The sequence below is a fragment of the Trachinotus anak genome, unplaced genomic scaffold (genome assembly GCF_046630095.1).
Source record: "Trachinotus anak isolate AG129_WGS33_773 ecotype Australia unplaced genomic scaffold, CSIRO_AGI_Tana_v1 ptg000028l, whole genome shotgun sequence".
In the NCBI taxonomy this organism is placed as follows: Eukaryota; Metazoa; Chordata; class Actinopteri; order Carangiformes; family Carangidae; genus Trachinotus; species Trachinotus anak.
Genome location: NW_027273879.1, coordinates 13440001 through 13464150, shown reverse-complemented (window position 1 = coordinate 13464150; position 24150 = coordinate 13440001). Strand labels below are relative to the sequence as shown.

Genomic DNA, 24150 nt, shown 5'->3' with positions numbered 1-24150 from the left:
TCTAGTTTTGGATACAGAAACCTTGCCGAGCACGGCAATTCAGAACTCTTTTTCATTTTCTAGACGCTGACTGTCTAAATCTCCTCGTTTTATAGTCTCTGAGAAATATTTTGGTGACATGTTTCTCACAATATCCCTCCATATCCATTCTCCCTCATCAACCTTCTAACCTGTTTTTCAAAAATTAATATAGCACATGCATATGCAAGTGCATGTATACAGCACTTGACCTTTACAGGAGAAGTTGCTCACCTGGTGATCTGAAGGTCCACGCCTCATCATCATCAAAGTGTGTATCCCCGGCTGTGAACCTCTCTCCAGGGAAAAATGCGTGTGCCACGGTGCCCCCTGGCCCATCAAAGGGATATCCATCATTGTGGTCGGCCTTAGTGAAGTCGATCTGAATGTCTGCGTCACTGCCGGCCACCTCGTGGAAGTTAAGTGGTGCAATGTCGCTCCAGACTTTCAAGGCGTAGTACATCAGGGCTCGAACGGTGTCCCTGCCCAGTAAAGCTGAGTCCTTAGGGAAGGTCCTCACTCTGACAGAAGAAAGGGAAAGAAAAGGAGTAGTGGGGATTATTTGGCGGCAGATTTTATTCTCAGGTATGTTTTCTTTACCTCTCCAGAAAGTCCCAGTTTTGTAGCAGTTTTCAGAAAATTCTCCTTTGGATTTTTTTTACTCCTTTTTATTTTTACATGTATCCTGTGGTAAAAGTAAACATGAATATGTCCTCTGTATCTACCAAAAACATCTGGAATCACCAAACTGCAGTCAAAAAACTTTTCTCCTTCCAGATTGTATCTTTTAGGATGTATGGCAATATTTTTTGATCACTTTGGTGAAGCATTGGGGCCATTTGATGTGCTGTACAGTGTAAAATAGCCTCTTATTTGCCACCAATAAAAGTGACTCTCTCCGTTAGTTTTTTAGTCCAGCTTTTGACATGGCTGATAACAACAAATTGCCTGGAAAACTGACTGTGGTTCACTGATGCAGCCGTTGGCTAGAAAAAAATAGTTCTTTCTAAGTAAACCTTTCTGTTTTATATTTAGGAAAGGGACCTGTCAAACATGTTTGAGCTACGTGAGTGTAAAATGAGGAACACAAAAGTAAAAATTAGTTTCAAAGAAATTCTTTTACCTTGAAAATGGCAGCGACAGCTTATTTTACTCTCTGCTTTATTCATTTATCTATCAGGGACAACATACATTAATTAACATTATGATAAGATTTAGCCAGAGGGCTAATTTTTATCTGCAGTCCCTGTGCAGGTTGGTGTTGTACATGGGATGTCTTTACTATGAATGGACCTTGTTTTAGTTATATATTTAATCTTCACTTTATTTTTTACCTCAAAGATTGTGATCTATATAATAGAAAATAAGACAATGATCTTGAAAATAAGTTATCTCATTTGTTTACATTCACAGCAGGCTTGTCTTTTACATGCAGACAAATTATTATTCATAATGCACTATGGAAAGCAGCGGCTGGTCTTTGATAAACCTTGCAAGGACACGTGTCACTTTGCTGCTCACTGACCTCCACTGGCTTCCCTTGAATCAAATTCAAGTCACTAAGTGCTTGCCTACAGTGTGATTTCTGGGTCTGCCCCTTCTACTTGAACTCAATCATACTGACTTATGCTCCTTCTCGACCACTATCTCCAAGGCAATCTTGGTCCAGTTCTTGTTTGTGGTTCCCTGATGGTGGAACGAGCTACTAAAAGCTATCAGAGCCGAGGTGTCCCTCTCTATGTTCAAAAATCTCTTGAACACTTATCTCTTCAGAGATCATCTCCTCTCAGAACACCTTTAACACCCAAACATGCCTAACTAGCACTCACTAAGCACTTCCGCTGTACTTGTTACCTGATCTCCTTGCACTTTGTGTTATTGAACAGATTTAGTACGAAGTGCTTACTTCAAGGTCTCCAACTGCACTGAAGCTTTAGTGTTGTCCCTCTCTTGTGAGTTGCTTTGGGTAAACACGGCTGCTCAATGAGTGAATGTAAATAGGAATGCAGATGAACAATATGGCTCATACAATAAATATCAACTCATCGTCTGTGTCAGAGCCGAGGCAGAAGCTCAAAGACCCCTCAGATCTTTCCATAGCCTCAATACCATACAGTCATTTGTTGGCATAAAAATGTTTTGAGGTACTTGAACTTTACTTGAGTATTTCCATGTGCTGCGACTTTATACTCCTCTCCCACTACAGTTCAGATGGGCATGTTGTCCTTTTTATTACCCCACTGCATTTATTTGACATCTACAGTAACTAGTTAGAGCTACTTGGCAGAAGAACATTTTACATTCCAAACATACTGTATAACTGTATGACTGTATGACAAAACATTATACATTGTTACATATTGGACTAAGCTATGATGTAATATAAAGCAGGGATACACTGATCTGAAGTCATTTGTATATATATATATATATATATGCAATACTAAAAATACTGAAAATTGCCTTTAGCTGGATGAGTGTAACTTAAAGCGAAAACAAGACAAAGGAACTTCATTACGTATGGACTGGTATCTGATCCGATTAATAATATCAATGTCGGGGCTGATACCTTTCTGGCGAATTGGACGAATGCGTCTCTAATAAGATTATTACCACCTCAGACGTCAAACACAATAATAAGGAGTAATAATCATTTAATGTAATACTCTGGAAGGACCCTTCTGTCCTTAAAGAGTACTTTTAATTTTGATACATAACTACATTTTGCTGCTAAATGTTAAATACAAGTATCTAAGGGAAGGTAGAAGTATAGTTTGGTATTTCTGCTTTTACTTCAGAGAATTCAATATTTCACCCACCGACAGAGAGTGTATGTACTGTATAAGTATCGCATGTCCAAAACAAAGGGATCATGCATCAACCTGACTGAACCACTTTTTCCAACATGCTGTATTAAGCAGAAAAGTGAAGAAAACATCCACTTTATGTGCCAGGTCTGCAGTTATCTGTGGCTGAACTCCATGTAAGGAAGGATAATGATGCTCTTTGTCATATATGTCCTTTCAACTCCTAAACTTACAAGATAGGTAAACAAAGGAAACCTATCCAACGATGTTAAGAGTTTTGCTGATCCATTGTGAAGCCTTTGCCATCCTGGTGACCTGCTGATTTTTCTTTTTTTTTTTTTTAAACAGATAAAGATATCAAAGTGTTTTACTGATAACTAGAGTCACAACAACTTTTGCCACCAGCTACATTTCAGACCTTTCATCCTCATATGAGCCTGAGCAGAAGCTGTTTTAACGATTCTGTCTGTAGCTCAGGGTGATCTGACCTTTACCGTCAAAGTCAAACTTCTAAGCACCTGCCAGAGGATCTCACCCCAGCGAGCTCTTAATCTCTTAAATCACTACTCAAGACACACTTGTACTGGTAAGAAAGTTGTCTTGTTTTATATCTGTCTGGATTTTGCTGTAATTAAGCTATTCATTCACTTTTCATTGTGTTTTGTCACATCATAGATAAATAGATAGGTACATATCAAATATCTTTACTCTCACTCTGCTTTTTGTTTCTTCCTTTTTTTTCCTCTCTCACCCTTCTGTTTCATTTCATCTTTATCATTTTTCTCTCAATAATTTCGGTTTCCCCTTTCCCCTTTAGTTAATTCCTTCTTCATTTGCCTATTTCACCTTGTGAGGCATATGATGCGTTTGTGTGTGTGAGTGTGTGTGTGAGTGTGAGTGTGAGTGTGTGTGTGTGTGTGTGTGTGTGTGTGTGTGTGTGTGTCTGTGTAGGCTACAGCATATGATTGATTTTCTTTCAGGGGTTCAAGCACCACAAGCATTGACGTGTTTTTTTATCTATGCAGACTTTTTTGTCCTTGTCCTTTGTCTGTGTTAAAACCATCTCTACCTCAGAGACAATGGACAACCAAATATAGTGATTCTGTTGAATTTAACGCAAATTCTTCTTAGTCTTTTTGGTTTTTTTATACTCTCCATAGAGCCACCAACGGGTTCTCACTCTTACTGCCAAGACTGCTGGTTTACTGCACAAATGGAAGCATTTAAGAGTAGTCCTCTAAAGACCCTTTCATGGTTCAGTAAATGAATGTATAGAAAAAACAGTAATGGAGATGATGATGCTCAGCCCTGTAATATAAAAACTCGGCAGCTTACTTACGTCCATAGTTTTAGCCTCCATTCGCTGATATTTTCGCCTGCTCCTCACTACTCTCAACACTTGAGCTGCCTGTTTTTCTGCTGTTGCCACGATGTCTTTAACACACCCAGTGATGCGAACGAGTTGATTGGTGCAGCTAATTAATGGATTCATTAGCAAATATGTCTATGTCAACATGTTGTCACAAAACACATGGACAGTATTAGCAAATCTTAGCTTAAAGCAATAGGAAGCAGTGGTTTGCAAATGGGATGGTCCTCATTAATATGCAAATGTATGCCACAAGTCACTTCAACACCTAATCAGATCACCTATCTAAGGGGAGACCTGTGGTATACAGTAAGTGTGAATTTTTCTTGTGTTAATTTACTCACAAAAATGTTCCTTCGCTGTCCACTTATTCATACTGCCGGTACACACGACCCTCGCTGCTAACCACAGTTAGCCAAGGTCACTGCAAATGGCTCAACCTCCACAGACGATTCACCTGCTTATTAGTCCTAATTCAGACAGACGAGGGTGGGCAATTGTGTATATCTGTGTGTGTGTGTGTGAGAGTGAGAAAGAACTAGAGAGAGAGAGAGAGAGAGAGAGAATGTTGATGAGAGAGAAAGATGGAGAGGCAGACTGCATGGTTTTGTCAGTGTGAAAGTATGTGCATCCAAATGTGTGTGTCAGCTTGTGAGTGTGTGTGTGTCTACGCATGCGTGTGTGTGCGTGTACGTAATTGTAGGTAAGTCCACCAAGGTCAGAGCATTCCTGCCCTGCATCTCATATGAACTGAACAGTCTCAGGGAGCTGCTGGTGTTTACACAAGGAGAGTATAAGTGCATGAAAAATGAAGCAGGTGGCATTTCTCTGTGGTGCTGCCTTTAAATTTGATTAACTTTACAGACTGTGTCAGGGATCTTGTCAGTTTGTCAATCTTACACCTTAATTTAACAACCTTATTGATTATGTTTTAATCAAGAAACCAACCACGGTCAGAGCTTATGTTTATTAAACAGCGTATCCTCATTAAGTCCACACTAGTATGTTTGTTTTTATGATCTACTTGATCTCCTGTCAACTTATTCTTCTCATCATAGAAGAAAGAAATTGTCCATAACAATTTCAGAAATAATTTTGTTCTATTATTTTTGTTGAAAAACATAAATTAAAACAAAAACACTGCTGCATATATATTTCTGCTATCACCACTGTCAAAACAAAAATCAGAAAAAAATGTAAAATATGCAGGGCACTGATTAAGTATCCCATCTAATCAAAAAGACCCAGATGACAGTTCAGTCAGAACCACTGTTTTTTTCCTCATGATTTATTTTTTACCTGTTAAATAATTTTGAATTTTCTGAAATGGCAAAAACAAAAGTTATTGCAAGAGTTATGGCATGTATGTATTCCACAGGTGAACTGAGCAGATATATTCACAGACGAACAGATTTTATCAATTCATATCAATGTTTTATTTTTATATACGCTGACACTGCCAAAACGTTGGTAGCCTTTTGGTTCCAAATCTAATTTATACAATACAATGTGATAAATTGTCATGTCAATAAAAGTCTTTCAGTTTTACATGCAGTGAAACCTATGAGCTGGGTCAAGCAATCAACTCGAGTCCACAGCTAGGTATGAAGAGAACCATTTTAAAGCTGAGCTAGATACTCCTATAGTGTCTCAGCCCGTTTAACAGATTGCTGTGATTAACTGTGTCAAAGCACTAAAATCCTGAAGAACAAGCGCTGAGCACATCCCATCATCAGTAGCCATTAGGCGCTCTAAGAAGAGCAGTCTCGGAGCTGATACTTGCAAAAGCTGGACTGAAAATTTTCATATATGTTATTGTTTTCTGCTGTTAAAAGCAAATGCATATAATTTTTTGATATAAAAAGTGGCTTGGACATTGATCTGTAATTTTTTATGGACAGTAGGATCCAGCTCGGTTTTTTTCAAACACATTTGTAATATGATCACTCATAGAAAAAGCTCATTCATGCCGGCTGCCAAGCAGTCAAAATAGAGAGGTGTGTCTGCAGAGGGAAAGCCTGAGGTTTTCGCTTGCAGGGCAGTGCTGACGACTCCCTTCTACGTAAAGTAGACGGTTTGACCAAAGAGTTGCTAGATTTGTTGCTAGGTTGCTTTTTTGAAAAAGTCACTGACGAGTTCTGAAAAGTTGGTTAATCTAGTGACAAAGATGGTAATTTGACAATACTGCTTGTTTTAGCCAAATCATTTTGAAAGCAATGTCCAATGGGGTAAGACCAATGATCAGACGGCCGACCAATGGTACAGCCCAATCTTATCATTTTATCAATTGGCTGACCAATAGTGTAACTCAGTGTCAGTCAGCAATATCTGTGTTTCAAGGGCTGGCTCTGCTGCAGATCAGCCAAAAAAGGTTCTGTACAGAAAATTATTTGCAGTGATCCATGTCACATAGAGACAGAGTACTGTCACAAGGAGGGGTTGGATTTACCAGGTGATCATCCCTCTCAAATAAAAATTCAGGTGCTGATGGGCAGAGATAATCATTTTTTGTCTTTATCATATTATTGTAGTGGAGTAGTAACTCCCTCATAGCCTCATACTGCACTTGGAGACCTGATTTCTCCCATCTGATAGCTGATGATGCTCCGCAGTCCTACCCTCTGGCTTACATCTACAAATATTGATATTTACAAATGATGATGAATATGATTTATCCAAAGCTGCATTCTTTGTGCAGGCATTGACCTGACTAATGAGGAGCAACATTATTCAATATGGACCTGCAAACATAGTTAAAACAGTCTGTCAATTCATTGGTCTCTGATAGTGTTCAGACAGAAGTGGGCTACGATAATTAAAAACTGTACAGAACCTTGAAATACTTTGTTCACTGTCCAGCCCCAGAGTGTTAATGCAATCTATTTCACAGGTAAAAATAGGTCAAATACACAATGTAACCCAGGTTAAAGACAGGATCCAAGGTGTGCAAGGCCATGCGATTGTCTGCAAATGTACTGCTTAAGGTTAATGGATGTAGTGATAAAAAAAAAAATGCATTGTTGTGTTAACCTAAAGTAACTCCATTAGTAACTCTATTAGTTTTACAGTCTTAACAGGGATCTGACTTTGTGCTTGCACCAACGTCAGTAGATTGAGGTGGAACCAAAGAAGAAGAAGAGGGGCTTTCCAATAACCAATAGGCATGAGATATAAACAGACTATCAGGTGAATGAGAGCAGTAGTAAATATCCAAATACATGATTTCTTTTGTTGGATACTGTCTCCATTAGAAAGAGACAGAACATGTTAAAGTTGTCCATAAAACCCACATTGTGGGTGTATTATGCCTACTGAATTAATGTTTGGACTGTTGGGATAGACGTTTTTGGACAAATGTTTATGTAAATTGTATTTGCACATGCAGTGACTGGGCCCCCATTCACAAGCTTTTGAAGCTCTTTGAGGTGTCCCATTTTATTATGATTTGAATGAACTGTGAGTTTTACAAGTTTTACAAGACTGCAGCCATGTATGAGGACTAAGGCGTCTGCTCACCCTGTGGTCTACTGGGGGAATGGGACCTGAGATAAAAAGAGACTTTCCACAGTCCTTTCAGAAATTAAAAAAGAAAATCAGATTTGGTCAACCCAGGCTGTTTAAGAACGGTGTCAGTTGCTCCCATGTGGACTATTACTGTTCTAATAGTGGACAGGAGTAATGACAGTAAATCCTGGAGCTTTTTTAGAACGTCAGAGGCCGTGGCACTGGGCAAACAGTGTGTGACTGCATTAAAGAAACACACATCCCTAGTTATGGAATCACCATAATAAGTGTTAAAGGGAAGAAGAGTGGCTGCAGGGGTGTAGGCTGGACTCTGTCAGGACAAAACAGAGCATATTCAGCATCCACCGATTGCACTGCATGGTCCCTGGCTAGGACTATCACTGCACTGGCCAAGAAATAGTATTAGTGCATAATTCCCCACAACTTTTCCTGTTTTTTTTATTTACTTCAATTAAACAATCAAGATATAATGTGTCAGTTTTAGAGGTGCTAGAAGAATACATTTCTTGTGAGCTAGGCTACCTCTTTGCCTTTGCTGTCAGACTTCAGCCAACTAGCTGCTGGCTCTATAGCTTCACATTTAGCACACAGACATAAGAGTACTATCGATCTTCTCATCTAGCCCTCAGCAAGAAATTGAATAACTAAATTTCCCAAAAAGCTCAAACTATTCGAACTAAATGAGTAACTAAAGTTTTTTGGCTACTACAAATGGAACTTTTATTCGTGGAACTGCTGTCACCCCAGTGGCAGCAAAGTAAGATCATAAGAATAGTTTGTTGATGATCGTCAAAAGTTGTGGTAAACTTTTTGTGGGGAGCAACACAGTCACAGTCATATTGTTGCATGGTTTCCTCAGCTCAGCACTAAAAGAATGAACTAGTGGCTGATCAAAGTCAATGTTTATTTTCTAGAAATTTCATGACTGTGACTGATGAGCAGTTAGAGAGTGATAAGTACAAGAGCCAGCAGAGTTTGGAGGAAAAAAGCGCAGATCTAAGTGTTTTTGGCCGCAGCTTAAAGCAGGAGTCATCAACGGTTCAGCGGCTGAGGGGCTGTTTAGCAGCAACGGAGCTCCTGAGTGTGCATCATTGACTCACAAACAAATATCTGAGAACAGACTGTACTGTCAGACGTTTCCACATCAATCAAATATAATACCTACATAAAGAACTGCTTACATCAAAGAACACCCTGACACTACTGAGCAGACAGTCCTGGACAGACTGTGAATCTCTTTCCATGATGCTTAACTGACACACAGAGGATGGAGGAAGCCGAAATAGCATGGGTAAGAAAGAGAGGGAAGAGAAAGGGCCATTGTTACAGGCTGATGGGAATTAGGAATGTAGGCGGTGGAGAGAGTAAGCACAAAGAGAGATGAAATATACAATGTCACAGTGATCTTGATGATTTGACACTTATTTATATCCTTATTTAATTTTTTTACTTTATATTTAAACCTGACTATTAGCTGTGTTCTTGATTGCCAAAAACTGACTGAAATCCTTTTTTGTAATCTTGCGGTATTATATTTGTTTGAATAAGAAGATCAATGAGAACTTTTGTAGTTGTTGCATTTTATTTTGATACTTTTAGTAAAGCTACTTCTGGACATTTTTCATCAAAATTGAATACATTAGAGAGAACAGTAATTTCATTAAGACAGTAGTTACTTCATTCTGGGTTTAATATCAATTAAGTCTTAAATATATTGATCTGCCTAAGAAGTATTTTTGGCAGATACTGATTTTTCCCACAATTCAATTTGTTCAATTGTCAATTTTTTTTCCACAAATACTCTGCCAACAGAGCTAATCAGAGTGTAGATAATAACTTGCTTTTAATTTGAAAGTAACAAATTACTTTGCTTCTTTTGAAGCAAGATATACTTGTTCCAAAGGAATTGGATTTGTTAAGGTTTTGGTCTCTCTTAATTTCCCCTGTCTAAAAACAACACACCATGTTGTGAGAAAAGAAAAGCTGTTAAATGGACATAAACACCGAGCAGAGACAGCTCAAATCTGTTTGCCTTTAAATCAATAAGAGGAGGGCGTCGTTTGGCAATGCGTTTTATGTGAAATACATTATTTGGGCAAATTAATGTCTATCCACCATAACACAGACTACACCCCCAAGAAAATTCATGATGCTGAAGACACAGCTCATGGAGGGGTAGGAAGAATGTTAAATAAAGACTTGTATAATACACAGTAAACTCTTTGATTAGACTGCATTCCAATTGCACTTGAACAAAGTTAGATGAATTCCCCAAGAGTCCAGATAATGATAGGAAAATAACAAAATTATTGCAAGTTAATGTAATAAACCTTCCAGTTATCATGCTAATCAAACGGCTGCGGGGAATTGGGATGTTTTTCACGGTTGCAGAGTGGCTGTGTGCTTAAGTTTTGCATCTTATCTGACAGATGTAAAACTTCCTTTGTGAAATTCTCTATGAAATCTTAGCCTTGCAAGTTCTTTAAGCGGTTTAAGTTATAAATTTGTAATGAGGAGGGAAATTAGTCTTGCCATTACAGACTTCATTATGCAATATCGTGTCACATTAATCCTGGTTGGTGAAAATAGTCCAATTACAATACATTGCTTTTTTTTTTATATTTGGATACTGCTTCAACACACAGAAGGTATAAATTTAAGGCCAAGTGTATGGAGGTGTATTCCACCTCAAGAAACTTTTAAATGACGTTAAAGTGTTTGAGCCCCACTCACTGCCTGTCTGCTTCATCTGTTGCAGATGAATATAAATGTGCTCTGTGTGGCTTCAGCAGTACAGGGGCCTTGAAGCTGAATAAAGGCAGTAGACAATAGAAAGAAAAAGGTGTTAGATTGATGTTGATGTTTTAGAGTGTGTAAGTGAAAAGAAATCAGTGAGGCACCAGTATATTACAGCAAATATCTATAATAAAGACATGAGCAAGCAAACCACCACATCATATGCAAACCTTTCAAAATATGACTAATGATGAAATCAATAAATAATCCACAAGTGTTAAGTGTTTGAAAAAAAAAAAAAGGCCCAACAAATTCACCATCTGTTGGCGGGAGTTTCAGGCTGAGAAATTCCACAAAAGACACAAGGTTCGTAAATCTCAGCTTCCACTAAATCTTGGCTGCTTTGCACTGTTATACAAATGTGAGAACTGTGATTAGAAAGGTGGCTTGACTGGGCTGAAAAGACAGGCTGCCTTATTTCACAAAGCTGAGTGGGGCCAAGCTGAAGGCAGCATAAGGCATAATGATTGGCAGTAGTAGGTTGGCAAAAGTAGGATGGAGAGAGGGGCGAGAGGAAGAGAGCGCGAGTGATGAGAAAAAGCAAAATGTTCCAGTCATAAAACAGCAGGTCCTCACAGCAGTGCGCTTGCTGGTGCCCTGAAGCAGATGTTGACTCTGTACAACAGTTTCTGTGCAGTGTAATGCTGGATTGCTGCCATCTTGTTCTCCAGGTCAGCTGACACCGTATAAGAGCCTCCATGCAATCGCATCCTGATCCCCACAAAATTTTCTGTATCTCTGACTGAAAGCCACCAGCGTGTGGATATGGAGGTTATTTCAACAAGGCGATGCCACAGGGACAAAGTCCCCAGGTAATTTGTTATCACTAAGCCATAACGATCCTGACCCTGGTGAGAAGGGATTCATCTCCTGTCTCCTGCAGTCTGAGTTGTTACTTCTGCAGCTGCAAACCAGTGTCGAGCAGAAAACTCTCTTGCTAATCCCTTTGCTGAAGAAGCTTACTCTTCTCCTTTAATCCTGGGTGGATGAACCAGCCCAGTAGTCCCCTGATATTAGGTTTAAATTGGACGATTCTGCACCTACCGATTTACGTTCAATGGCAACATTCAGTGCTAATGGAGGAAGTAATGTGACATTTATGCAGCCAAGTCAGAAGTTAGGATGTGGAGGCCAGGGTGACATTAATGTTCTTGACCAGTCCCATAAATAAATGTTGTAGAAATAAATTAACTTATGCAAGAGGCTGCACCCACGCTAGCCATTCTTCTGGGAGGCTGTACTTCGACACAGTGGAGCTCTAAGCTAAATGCTAACGTCACCATGCTAACATGGTCACATTAACAGCGCTAAGACGCTGATGCTAAGCAGGTCTAATGTTTACCACGTTCACTGGTTGAGTGTCTTACCATGCGAACATTTTCCAATCAGCACTAAACATAAAATAAAGCTAAAGCTAATGCGGATGCTATTAGTTTGCTGGTATTTGGTTGTGTTGAAGTGTTGGATGAATTCCAACTTTTACCAAACATGAACGTTGAAAACAAATTCTATTGCAATCCATTCAACAGTTGTTGAGGCATTGCAGTCAAAAACGCAAATGTCAACATCATGGTGGTCCCCAGAAAAAGTCAAGGGGTCACCAAAGGCGAGCAGGTTCAATCTATGTGGACCATGAGTATCGTACAAAATTCATGGCAATCCATGCAATAGTTTGGGAGATATTTGAGTTTAGATATGTGGACCAACCAAATGACCAGCCATCGCTAAAGCCATGTTAGCAGCAATGTGAGTGTATGTAATTTTTAGCAGAATTGTCCAATATCAGTGTTCTGTGTAGTGATGTGTTTAGGATGAAGCACTCATCATTACAAAGGAACGACTGACAAATTTAGTAACAACAGACTATCGCACATTTCTAACAAAGTGTTTGTAGTTGAATTGAGCTTTTCTTGCTGGATCTGGATTCTCAGTCTGAGCTCTACTTTATTTTCTGCTTTGCTTTTACAGTGACTGCTGCATCCTCCTCACTCCCTCTTGCTCTGACGACATTCTCATCAGCTGAGAGTTCCTGCTTATCGACCTGTTTTTCTTCAATTCTCCAGTGCCCTGATGTCCTGCTTTCCCTTGGCATCTTGCTTCATTTTGCCTTCCTTCTGTCCTAGCTTAGATCTATTAGCCTGCTCAGTTCATTATTCTTGTTGGTTTGCCCATCTGGCCTGTGTGTCCCACTCTCATGACTCTACATGAATTCTGCTTTGTATAAGTGCATATTGCAACTTACTAATGCATACTTGGTTCCAGTTACTTACATTGGCTGCCTCCTCTCAGCTGCAAACTGGAAAACCCATCCCAACTCACTTAGCTTTTGACCTTGTCCTAAAGCTTTATGAGATATGTGTCTGGAAATTAGGGGTGGGAATCACAGAGTGACTCAATACGTTGCCCATGATATTGATGGCACCACGATACGGTTCTGCGGGACACAATATGCTGCAAAACAATCATCTATAATACATCATCATATCTGTGCAAGTGAAGAAGAAAAATAGGAATCATGTACTTATTCATGGCATTGTGGTGTCAGTTTCACTGAATTTCACAACTGAGATAAAACAATGCACAACACACACGCACTGACTGCAACTTGTCCATGTTCATGTGTGCCATCACTGAACTGCTAGAAATCAGAACAGCTCTGGAGTTAAAGTGTTTAAGCGTTTAAAATAAATTGATGCACAAATGCACATTTCTCTCTCAAAAAATATTCACCAGATAAAAACATACACATTGAGTGCTTAACAAGCATAATCAACTTGTGTTATGCAAAACTGGTCACATCTCTATCATGCATCAGTATCCAAACTTGGAGATTGCAATCCCTGTCTCAGTCACCATCCAGCTATAATTTGCATCTGTATGTGTGTCCACGTTCAGTCTCATCAGCAGCAGACTGCTGACCAGTCCACTCCTCACCATGAAGCCTGTGTGTGGTTATGCGTTTATGTGTTTATGTGCGTGTCGGTGTGTGCGAGTGAAAGATCTGCTGAGCCTGGCTGCTGACGGAGCACTGAGTAGTTAAAGTGTATGTGTGTGTGTTTGTGTGCAGGACAGCGCCTCTGGTCCAGCAGTGTGTGTTGCATGGTTTTTATTGATTTTATTTGTGCCATGAGCCTTGTAAAAGCTGGAGTTGGACCAAACTTTTGACTTAAAAGATGATGTACCTCTCTGATTTGTCTGCTACACTCCTCCTGCGAGTGTCTATTTCTTCAGCTCAAGTTCACCATCATTCATTTGATAAGCGCCTCCACGAGGAGTCATGAAGTAGTGACTCTGGCAAGTCAAACTAGCAGGGGAATCCATTTAGAGTGGCTGCATGTTGTATTAAAAATATCGACAATTGGCACCAGTGTATCCATAACATATCACAAGAGGAAGTAATACAACATACTGCCCCATCAATATTTCACCCCACCTCCTTAACTATACAGGCAGCTTGTTATGTTGTTAGTTTACAGTACCAGCATCTTTTTCACTCCAACTGAGACACACTTGCAAACTGAACTTACTTTCTTGACTAATGGTATTCTCAGCATCACATGTTCTCAAGCATAGCCAAGATTTTCACAGTCTACCTGTCTGTTCCGGTGCATCCCTGCTGTCAGCTACACACTGCAGCTCGTGGCAAAGCAACATCCCGCTAAACGGAGATGCTGTGCTGACCTGTTAGCTGTAAACGCCCTGTCCCTCATCTGAACTGAAGCTATTTAACTTGTACTTGTTTTTTTCCTGTTATTTACTTGTTGTGTACCTACATGCAATACATTCTGCAGCTGTTAGTTGTCCTGAGGTATAATATTTAGCAGGTTTTCTTTTCACAAGAGCCAAAACGGTATCACTGGCTGAGCAGTAACACTCATTGTACACTGAGAGAGCTATACTTGGTGATGGAACAAACCATGAATGAGCAACTAAGCAACTGTCAGGCTGCACACAGGCAGTTGTGGCTAAAATGTTCATCTTAGTTGAGTGTGTTATAATGCTACAATTTGGCAAATTATAAATAAACAGCAATGTAACTGAAAGAGTCCATGTGTGCAGTAAGGCGCCTACTAGCAGTGACTGTTCAATACAATACATCATTTCAAAAGGTAATAAGATAATAATTGGCCATTAAACAAGTTCATGACTGACTCATCTCATCACTAACAATACAGCTATCAAATTTGGGAGAGGTCAGTGGGGAGATTTTATCAGAGGTTGCTGTCTTAACTTGTGTCTGATGGCTGACTGGCTGCGAGGCACTGACCCTCCAAAGAGAGAGAAAACAGAGAAATATAAGCTACGATGTGGGAGGGGAATACAATAATGTGTAGGTTGTTATCTTTCGATGCCTGGGTACACACAAAATGTACAAACTAGACCACACAACAGCTTTAGATCATTTCCTTGTTGAATCATCCTTGATAGTGTGAGTGGATCAGCACAGGCCAAACATATGTTTCAGTGCTTCCTCCTCTGCTGTCTAGCACTAAGCCGTATCCCTGACAGATGGTTCAGCTGCACTTAACATGAACACATTATTCTATCGTGTACCATCTAAACTGCAGAATGACTCTCTGATGAAGCCTTTGCTCTTTAGGCATCACGACAGATGAGGAGGACTGTATGGACCGAGTGATGCAGGTACTGTATGTGTGTGCAAAAACCTCTTTATTCCATCCTGTACTCTTACTGAATCTTCACCCATGTTTTAAATTATTACACACTCGATACACAGAGACAGGAATTTGTTTCCTTGTATACTGAGAGGAGGGAAGCACTTGCTGTCCCTCAGCATGCCGCCGGTCTCTCTAACCAGCATGCCACTTTAACACAATGCTCTCCCCCTGAGCCACAATTGATCCAGAAACCAAAAGACCTTTACTTTGAGGATGAGTCACCTAACATAATCTATCAAGGGAAGCACAGAGTGAGAAAAAAAACTGTAAAAATGTAATGGTTTATGACTTCTAGTTCCCTGTAGAGCCCCTATGTGATGTACTGAGCTGGACTGGACAAAATTGTGTTAAGCATAGATAACCAGGTTTCATTAGACACAGATTGAACTATATTGAAACACAAACACTGAAACATTGCAGTCTGTATTTGTACCATGTCATACTTATAAAGTAGTTATCCTGAACTGTAGTGTTTTGCTTCCTTCAGCCATGGAGGAAGAAGAACCAATTAGACACATTTCCAGCAGTGATACACTGCTTAACACACTCATGGAGCCATAAAAGATAATAATAATATAAATAATAATATATATCAGTGTAATATGTTTTTTCATTATTGGATTATAATCATGGTTGGATTCATTTACACTCTTAATGTTGCAACTGCTAAAAGTTGTAAAGGTGATTATAACTTACTTTATATGCTGCTGGGTAGCTTCTTCTCGAATTGTAGATCATAATTTATTTGATGATTAGATTTTGTAACTCTGATAATGATATTTGTTCTATAAGCTAATGCTCTAATCTGTGTTTCCATAGTGAATTATGAACAATTTTTTTTTCCATATGTTATATGTGTACAAATAAGATACCTTCTTTTAAAGAGCTCTTATTATTTTCTATTCTCTATTAAAGATCTTTTCATATTTTCTATGATGTTGAATATATCAAAACTGTACTTAAGTGCAGTACTTTATTACATGCAGTTAGTTACTTTCCACCAGTAGTTATGGCTAACATGCAGACAACACATAAAAGTGACTGGTAGCTTACAATGTGGTTGCCAAGCAACAGCAAGACGCCTCTCACTGCCCAAAACCCATAAATGTGATGGGGATAATAACTCTCACTGAGTCCATTGACTGAATGGTCTCATCGATGTAAAGCACCCTTCAGTATTCAGCATTACTACAGATGTAAATGGTGAATGACTTTGGCTCAGTGTGGTTCAATACACTTGACAATGTCAAATATGATTCTGGGCATTGCTCATTTTACTCTCTTGAGGCGTTACCATGTAGCATTTAGTAGACTGGCACTGAATTGTTCCCTACCTCCAGGATAGATGCCTCTTATTCCATTTGTTCTGAGGGTTCAAGCCTCGTTTCCTGCGGCCCATTGTCACCTCAGCCTCAGACACATCTGGCAGAGAACATCTGGGTGTTTTCATCAGACCCAATGTTGCTTGGTCTAAAGAGGAGTGGAGAGGAAAGGAGAGGAAACTGTGACGCAAACTAATGGAAGCATATTCATCAAAACTCATATTAATATAACTCCATCAATGGCTTTATTTTAAGACAGGTGGAAAACACAGTTCACAGAGAGATTACACAGTATGTTAAACATAAATGTATGAATGTATGAAATGGAAAACATGTGAGCCGCCACCACCGTGGTTCAGCATCAGTTTGAAAATGGCTGCTTCAGTAGCTGTAACTCATGTCCTCACATGCATGTGCATGTACGGTAGCTTATGAGAGGCCATTGGGGCAATAAATCATACATGCTTTCTGAGACACCCTCTTACATGCACAATCACACACCCCTGTTCAGGCCATAAATTATACTTGCTTACACCCCCACACACACACTCACAAACACACTGCATTGTTTTTAAAATCAATCACACACAGTGTCATGCTTTCTATCCTCTACAGTCCTGTTAGAGTTGGAGCAGCGGTAAAGAATGACACTATTTGCAGAGGACAAAGTGTGTGAGTGAGACTGGCAATACCTATGTGCAAGAAACGATTTGTATAGTGTGTGAGAAAAAAATAGTGGGTACTGTATACTGATCAATATACTCTTATTCTGTATTTCACACGCCACTAGTATCAGTCACATGGTGTGCAGTACTGCCATTCTACTGTGTGTGTGTGTGTGTGTGTGTGTGTGATCCAATTGAAAAGAAGTGAGTTGAGTGATTCCATCAAACTCAAGTACCAAACCCCCCCCCCCAAAAAAACAAAAAACAAACAAACACAGCCATGTACCCAAGACTCCGGTCTCCTTCAGCCCTCCAAACTTCTGCATGGCTTTGATGGCCTTGGTCAGGGCCTCCTTGGTCTGAAGCTGACCGGTCACTGGGTCTGGGGGCGGGAGGTAGCCAAACCTGCTCAGCCAGTCCTGGAGAGGAAACAGTAGACACAGGGTTCAAGAGTCATCGCAGGCATTTCAGTGACTCCAAGCATCCCAAAGCTGCTGAGGAGGTCTGACACCTGCTCATGTTTACCGTCTGTGGATTCAGTGTGTGTGTGTGTGTGTGTGTGTGTACACATGTGCTTTCAGGATTTGCGTGAGCTTTGGGTGTGTGACATTTTATAGCAGCACTTAAAAAGGAGCACGACCATAATTAATGTTATGACTAACATCTGTGCTTTTCCTGTTGTGACAAGGTAAAAACATCTTTTGTGAAAAGGTCTTTCACATGATCCTTTAAGTGAAGCAGCTAAACGGATTTAAGCCATTGGTCATTTTATTACTTACACCTGTGCTTTCCCTGCTGTGACATGCCAAAACGTCTTCCGTGAGAAATATCTATTCATCTGTTTAATCCCAATATACTGACTAATGTTGGGTTGGTTTTGCTCATTCTTGCAACGTACTCACCGGCCACTTTGCAACTGATGGAATGACTGTTCCACATGTGAACACAAAAACGAGGGAAAAAAAAAACGATCTTTGAAAAAGTCTTTCCTTTGGTTGCTTATATTAAGGATATTTATTCACAGAAGCTATGTCAAGTGACAACTATTAGTTTCATGAAAGATGCATTTTCATCTCCAGTCAGTTGTCATCTCTTCCAATTACAGCCAAATCCACTCCCTTTCTTCTTATAATTGATTGTGGCTGTGTCTCTTTGTAGTGCTCTTTCGCTCTAGCTATTTCTCTTTTCACTGTCTCTTGTTCTCTCTGTCCTCCCTCTATCACAGCTCCACCCCTCCATGATCTGATAGCCAGTGTGTTTTTTTAATGGGTTTTTGATTTGCACTCATCGGAGATGACTGACACTGATCGATAGCAAGGCGACCATTCTCCATTGACAACACTTGGAAAATTCCATTAACTAAATAATTGACTTTAGTCCAAACAAAGCTGTCTGTTGGCTGGTATTTGCCCCCTCATCCTTGGCTTTGCTTAACAAACAGGGAAAGTTAACAGAATACAGATGACCCCAAGTATCATGAGGCATGATGAGAGAGAGAAGCAATACTGGCAGACATTTGAAAATGTAGAAGTGAGAATTTCACTCTGAATAACAACTTAGACAATAAGAAAGGTTCATTATTTTGAGTTTTTATTTGTCTAATGAATGAAACCACGATGATCTCTATTTAATTTACCAAAAAAAAAAAAAAAAAAAAAATCAGATGAAAAGAAAATCTTTCCATTTTGGTTTTTGCTCTCAATTACAGGAAGCCTTACAAACTGTGGTGAGAAACGTCTTCCTGCAGCAGGAAACACAGTGAATGGAAACATAAAATCAGGGTAACAATTTGTTTAAAAAAAGAAATGCAGGTACTGACAAAGAACATAAATGACAAGCCTCGCCTGGTAGGTGATCCTTTATGTGTGTACATCCCTATGAGTGGTAACACTGTGTAAACATCAAAATCTGCATTTAAATCCCAGCGTGTACACAATAACCAGTACAGTCTTGTTTACTGTAAGCACAGTGTGTGAGTGCTGAACTATATCTCCGATGTCCACAAGATAATAACTCCTTGTGTTTATACTCCCTATCTTATATTTTAATGTCCTGATAAATGTCACGGAGATGGGCCACTTCTCACTTACTAATAAACCTGAAGTAACTGTCTCTGTGATGATGTGCTTTTAGTGTCTGTGCTCATGCCAGGTGGGAAAAGTCCAGCTAAGATATAAAAGGTGGATGAGGGCAGGTTTATGATTGAAACGTTCTATAAATTTATTGCCTGATATCTGGACGTTAAAAGTTTAGAGAGATGAGGTAAAGAAGAAAAAGAAAAGATTCAGTGTTTGTAGGAAAACTGGAAAGGTAAATTTAAAAAAAAAGGGAAAGAAACTAAATTCTGAACGGCAGCAGCATGAAAGAGTTGATGTGTCGTACACTGTATGTGGTCTGGGTCAAAAGCGCTGGGATTCTGGGGCGGGTTATGATGAGGTGGAGGTTCTAGCTAAGCACTGTGAGGTTCAAAAGCCACCCGGCCCACTTTTCAGTGACTGAATGATATGTCAGCAAACTGAACGCTCTGGCAGAATGTACAAGAAAAAAAATAATGATACTGTATTAAGCAATATTGATTCCTATTGCTAAATTTCCTTGTCAGTTCCGCTCCGTTCACAGGGCAGTCACAGAACAACACCCCTGCAGCTGCTATAGATTTAGCTTCTTGCTCAAAGACCAGCTTGCTAACACTCGAACCTGGTCTCTTTAGTCGAAGGATGGCTTTGTTCTACCACCCTGCGACTGCTAAACATATTTTTTTTTGTGTCATTTGGTGTTATATGAGCTAATACCTGGTTCTGTATATCCAGGAAACAGTCTCATTGTTTCACACAAGTAAAAACAAAAAAAAAACAAAACAAAAAAAGGCAAGACTTGTATGCATTAGTGGACCTTTTGACAACAAACTGAGCAATTTCTGCAAACCAGTTAATGTTGCAACCACTAATACAGCATCAATCCAAAGTGCTGTCTTTGTAGGATTTAAAGCAACAAAAGGCAAGGCAATATGCATAGCACATTTCAAACACGTTGGCAATTCAATGTGATTTACACAAGGCTTTAGAAATGCATGAGAGCATTTACAGACATACTGAGTAAGAATCAAATTAGTTAAAAGTCAATACAGGTAACAATAACTACTGAAAGACAATTCTAATTAAGGTTTGAATACTCTTTATGAAAGATGACTGAAAGGCAGTTTTTGTTATATATTATTTGTTAGTACTGTATACAGCAGTAGCAGATCTAATAAAAATGGAAAGACATACACAGTATACATGATGCAACACCGCTGTGAGTTTCTTTGTTCACAGATCAAATGTTTGACATGGTTTGACACTGCAGGTGCTCAGATGCCTTGGAACAAATGCTCTGTAATAAAATGCATTCACAAAAGGCCACATTTGATTATATTAAACTCCAGAAGAAAAAGAAGAAAAGAGAAAGGTGGTGTGAAGAGAAGGCAAACACCTTGCTCTCATGTGGACAGAAAACGCTGTATATGATGAAAGGACTGAAGCTGCCCTCACAAGTTTATTCTCTCTAAATCTGTGATTAACTGCAGCACAAGGGGGCTGATGCAGATGGCTGAGACTCCAGCCTTCTTTAATCATCCATTATTAAGACACACAGACACTCAAAACAGCCGCACAAAATGATGCCTAACACTCCAGCGTGAGAAACATATTCAGAAAACACACCCTGCCATGCCAGCTGCCACTCCGGTGAGCTCTGTGTCTGAACAATGAAATATCTCTTTGTTAGTACGCTGTCGTGTCTCAGTTGCTGTGGTCGGCACAGAAGTGCAGATTCTTTACATTTCTTGTTCAAGAGTTGTAGAGCAGAACCAGAGAACAGCTTAGTAGACAAACAACTTGCTCAAAAACGTAAAAGATCTTGTGTTACATTTATTCAAAAGGCTATTTGAGGTAAACAGAGGAATATTGGCTTGTGACACATTATCACTTTGAGCAAGAAATGCATTTAACCATGTCTTGTATTTCTCTTTTGCTAAGGTAAGCAGAAGAAAATCTGGTATCTTTAGGAACGCACTGTTTCATGACAGAAACTGTTTTTGATTTGCTTGATACCATTTCCTGTATTTATCAACTTCACTGTCTTCCAGCTGTCCCTCAGAGCAGAAGTGCAATTTCACATTATTACAGCAAAATTGTCTCTTTGCAAACAGTATCACTGTGGGACTGAAGTAGCCTTGTGGGCTTTTCCACAGGGGTTTAACTCTTTTCCTTTGGAGGGGCTTTCTTGACGAATTCAAGAGTTAAGCAACAGGTCAAAAAACCCACTAGGACCCACTAACATCAGGATTTTGTCAGCAATGGAAAAGGGTACAATCACCATTCATTCATGGGCTCCGTCTCTGATCAGCAGTGATGTAAACACAACACCCGGGTGAACCCCTCTCCATGCTATAACATTTTTCTGAGTCCACAGACACTGTAAACAGACCTGTCACCAGCCCAGGATTAAAGAGCTGCAGATCTGAAATAAGTTTTAAAAACACACAATTGCAAAGCGTCTCATAAGTAGGCACCAACACTGACAGGAGCACCAATCTGGGGATGAGACGTGACCGTTCAGGCCAGCAGCTCACTCTTTCTCCACTGTGCCTGCCTAAATCAGACTATTTCAGTCTGGATCACACACTGACATTATGCCAGGACGATATATTTCAGTCAAACTGATTTCTTTAGGACCAGCTAATCCAAAAATAATCATTAATTACTCATCAACATAGCTTTAATGTATAGTTCACTATTAGTTAACTATTTATAAAGGGCGTTAGTTACAATTAATGACTCCAAGTAATCCACATTTTATCAGCAATCCACTGCCCCAATAAATTGTCTTTATTCTCAATATTTCTGCAGTACACATTCAGTGCTAATGCAGGAAGCAGGGTGACCTTATTTAACAAGGTGAGAAAGTAGGCTACAGTAAGAGGGTGGAGGTCAAGACAAAAAGGCCAGCACTGAATTTCAAAGACTTTATCTTTGATCACAATCTTAAGCTTTGCAGAATCACCCAAACTTAAAGTTTTGTTTGGCAATGGGGCCATTTATTGGAAATTGGTACGTCATTGTGTTGTGTGTTTGTGGACATACAACAAGGTTGTTGTTCTACGCTGTCAAGAATCCCGAAATTCTGTCATCCATCTGACTGTCAGGGCTGCCCGCTGTTCAGAAAGGTGACTGTACAGTGACTGTGAGTCTCAGCATGAAATGTACATGTAAGTGAGTGTGTGAAAGCAAAATAAAGTCAGTACTTAGCCCCACAAAACACCTCTCTCAAGAATAGACAAACAGTTGTGTGTGTGTGTTTGTGTGATAGACACTGAAGTAGATCGAGGGAGTCCTCTGATGAGAAGGTCTTCTTGAATCTTAAGATCTACTCATCCTCAAGGGAGCCTTCTGTTGTACAGCCTTGTAAACATCAAACCAAACCACTGGCTATGATTTCACACACCACAAGAGAGCAGGGCAGTGAGTCATGCATGGACTGCATGAAAAACATTGGGGGAAAAAAAAAGAAAAAAAAAAAGAGAGAAGAAGAAGAAACAGATGCCCTTGCACACACATAAGCAGCATCCCATGCTTCCTCCTGGCATCATTCCAGCTGACCTGCCTACGAATGGATGGTTCTTCAGAATAAGGCAAGACAACAGGTCAGTGTGAGATGGGTAGCTGCGTCTCCTCATGTGCGTTTTAATACCAGCTGTTAGTGTTTAGTCCATAAAAGTGGACTGTTCTAGGGAGAGTCTATCGCCAAACCGGTTTTATAAGCTCCTGTGGGCATTTTACTACTTTTTTCCATCTTAAAAACATGTTTCCTATTCAACTGCCGACTAAATTCAAGCGAACCGCAACTGCTGTTTTCTATGAAGGACAAAACACCCAGCTTTTTAACAGCCACTTTTTACAACAACAAATGGAGGGTATTTGTACTGAAAAGGCAGATTGAAGGTTTTATGGTTGTATTCAAAAAATGATTGGACGTTTCTAAAATATAAATGAATCAATGTGGAATTTATGAAGGAGAATTAGCTGAAAACAGAGAAAGCATTTCAATTTTTAATGAGGTTATTTTATAGTTTTAGATTATTTTATCATTCTAGAGACTGACAAATTTATACCAATTTTAAAGAGTTGAATGCTGAAAGTATCAATAACGTTACAGCTTAAACATTAATTGTGCCTGCACCCATAAAGACTGGCTTCTTTACAAGGAGAGAAAAAGAGTCTTGGGTCACATGGAGGGGCCAAGGGGCCACCTCCAGCGCTGAAAAATGAAGCCAACACCAAAGTGCCAAAAACTGCAGTTCCTCAAATGGCCACTTGAGACCATTCAAGTTTGTGAATTGTCCAGTTGTTTGGTTAATGAAATTTAATGCCATTCCCATGAACCTTCGCTGTTTCATGCTAATTAGCAAATGTTAGCATGTTATCACAATCAATTATTAGGGTAGACATGCCTAGCCTTTAGCTAAAAATTGCTGCTGTGCCTCACTGCAGCCCCACAGAGATGTGACGGCTGTAGACTCTTAGTCTAAGTAAAACCTGTGTGGGACTGCTGATTGAGCACAACAGCTTTATGCAGTCCTACCTTTGTAGTAGTAATGTCACAGATTTAAACGGATGTGAAGAAGGAAATGGAAAATAGAAAATGAACACTTCATTGCTACATGATGATATTTTTATAGGGTATAGGTGGCTCAGTGAGACATACAAGTCCAAAAAAGATATAGTTTCAGTATTAGTTAATTAAATGGGAATGAATTACAAAATAAATCATTCAGCATATGAATATTTATGGTAAGTGCTTATCACCCCAGAGATCTAAAGCCTGAGTGCAGGACGAATCATCACAAAGGCAGATTTAGTCGAAACACAGAAAATTGCATTTCTTGACATATATTTTGCATCAGCCAATACTCAGTGGACAAGTAACTAC

General features: G+C 39.6%; 1 protein-coding gene across 1 annotated transcript in view; it reads right to left on the bottom strand.

Moving 5' to 3' along the window:
* Nucleotides 1-24150, bottom strand: part of mmp17a (matrix metallopeptidase 17a) — a 79312-nt gene that overhangs the window by 21105 nt on the left and 34057 nt on the right. The window contains exons 2-4 of the mRNA XM_071466316.1: nt 17468-17600; nt 16529-16664; nt 253-539 (exon numbers count right to left, since the gene is read on the bottom strand). Of these exons, the coding sequence (XP_071322417.1) occupies nt 253-539; nt 16529-16664; nt 17468-17600 (556 nt within the window). The remainder of the gene's footprint in view (nt 1-252; nt 540-16528; nt 16665-17467; nt 17601-24150) is intronic.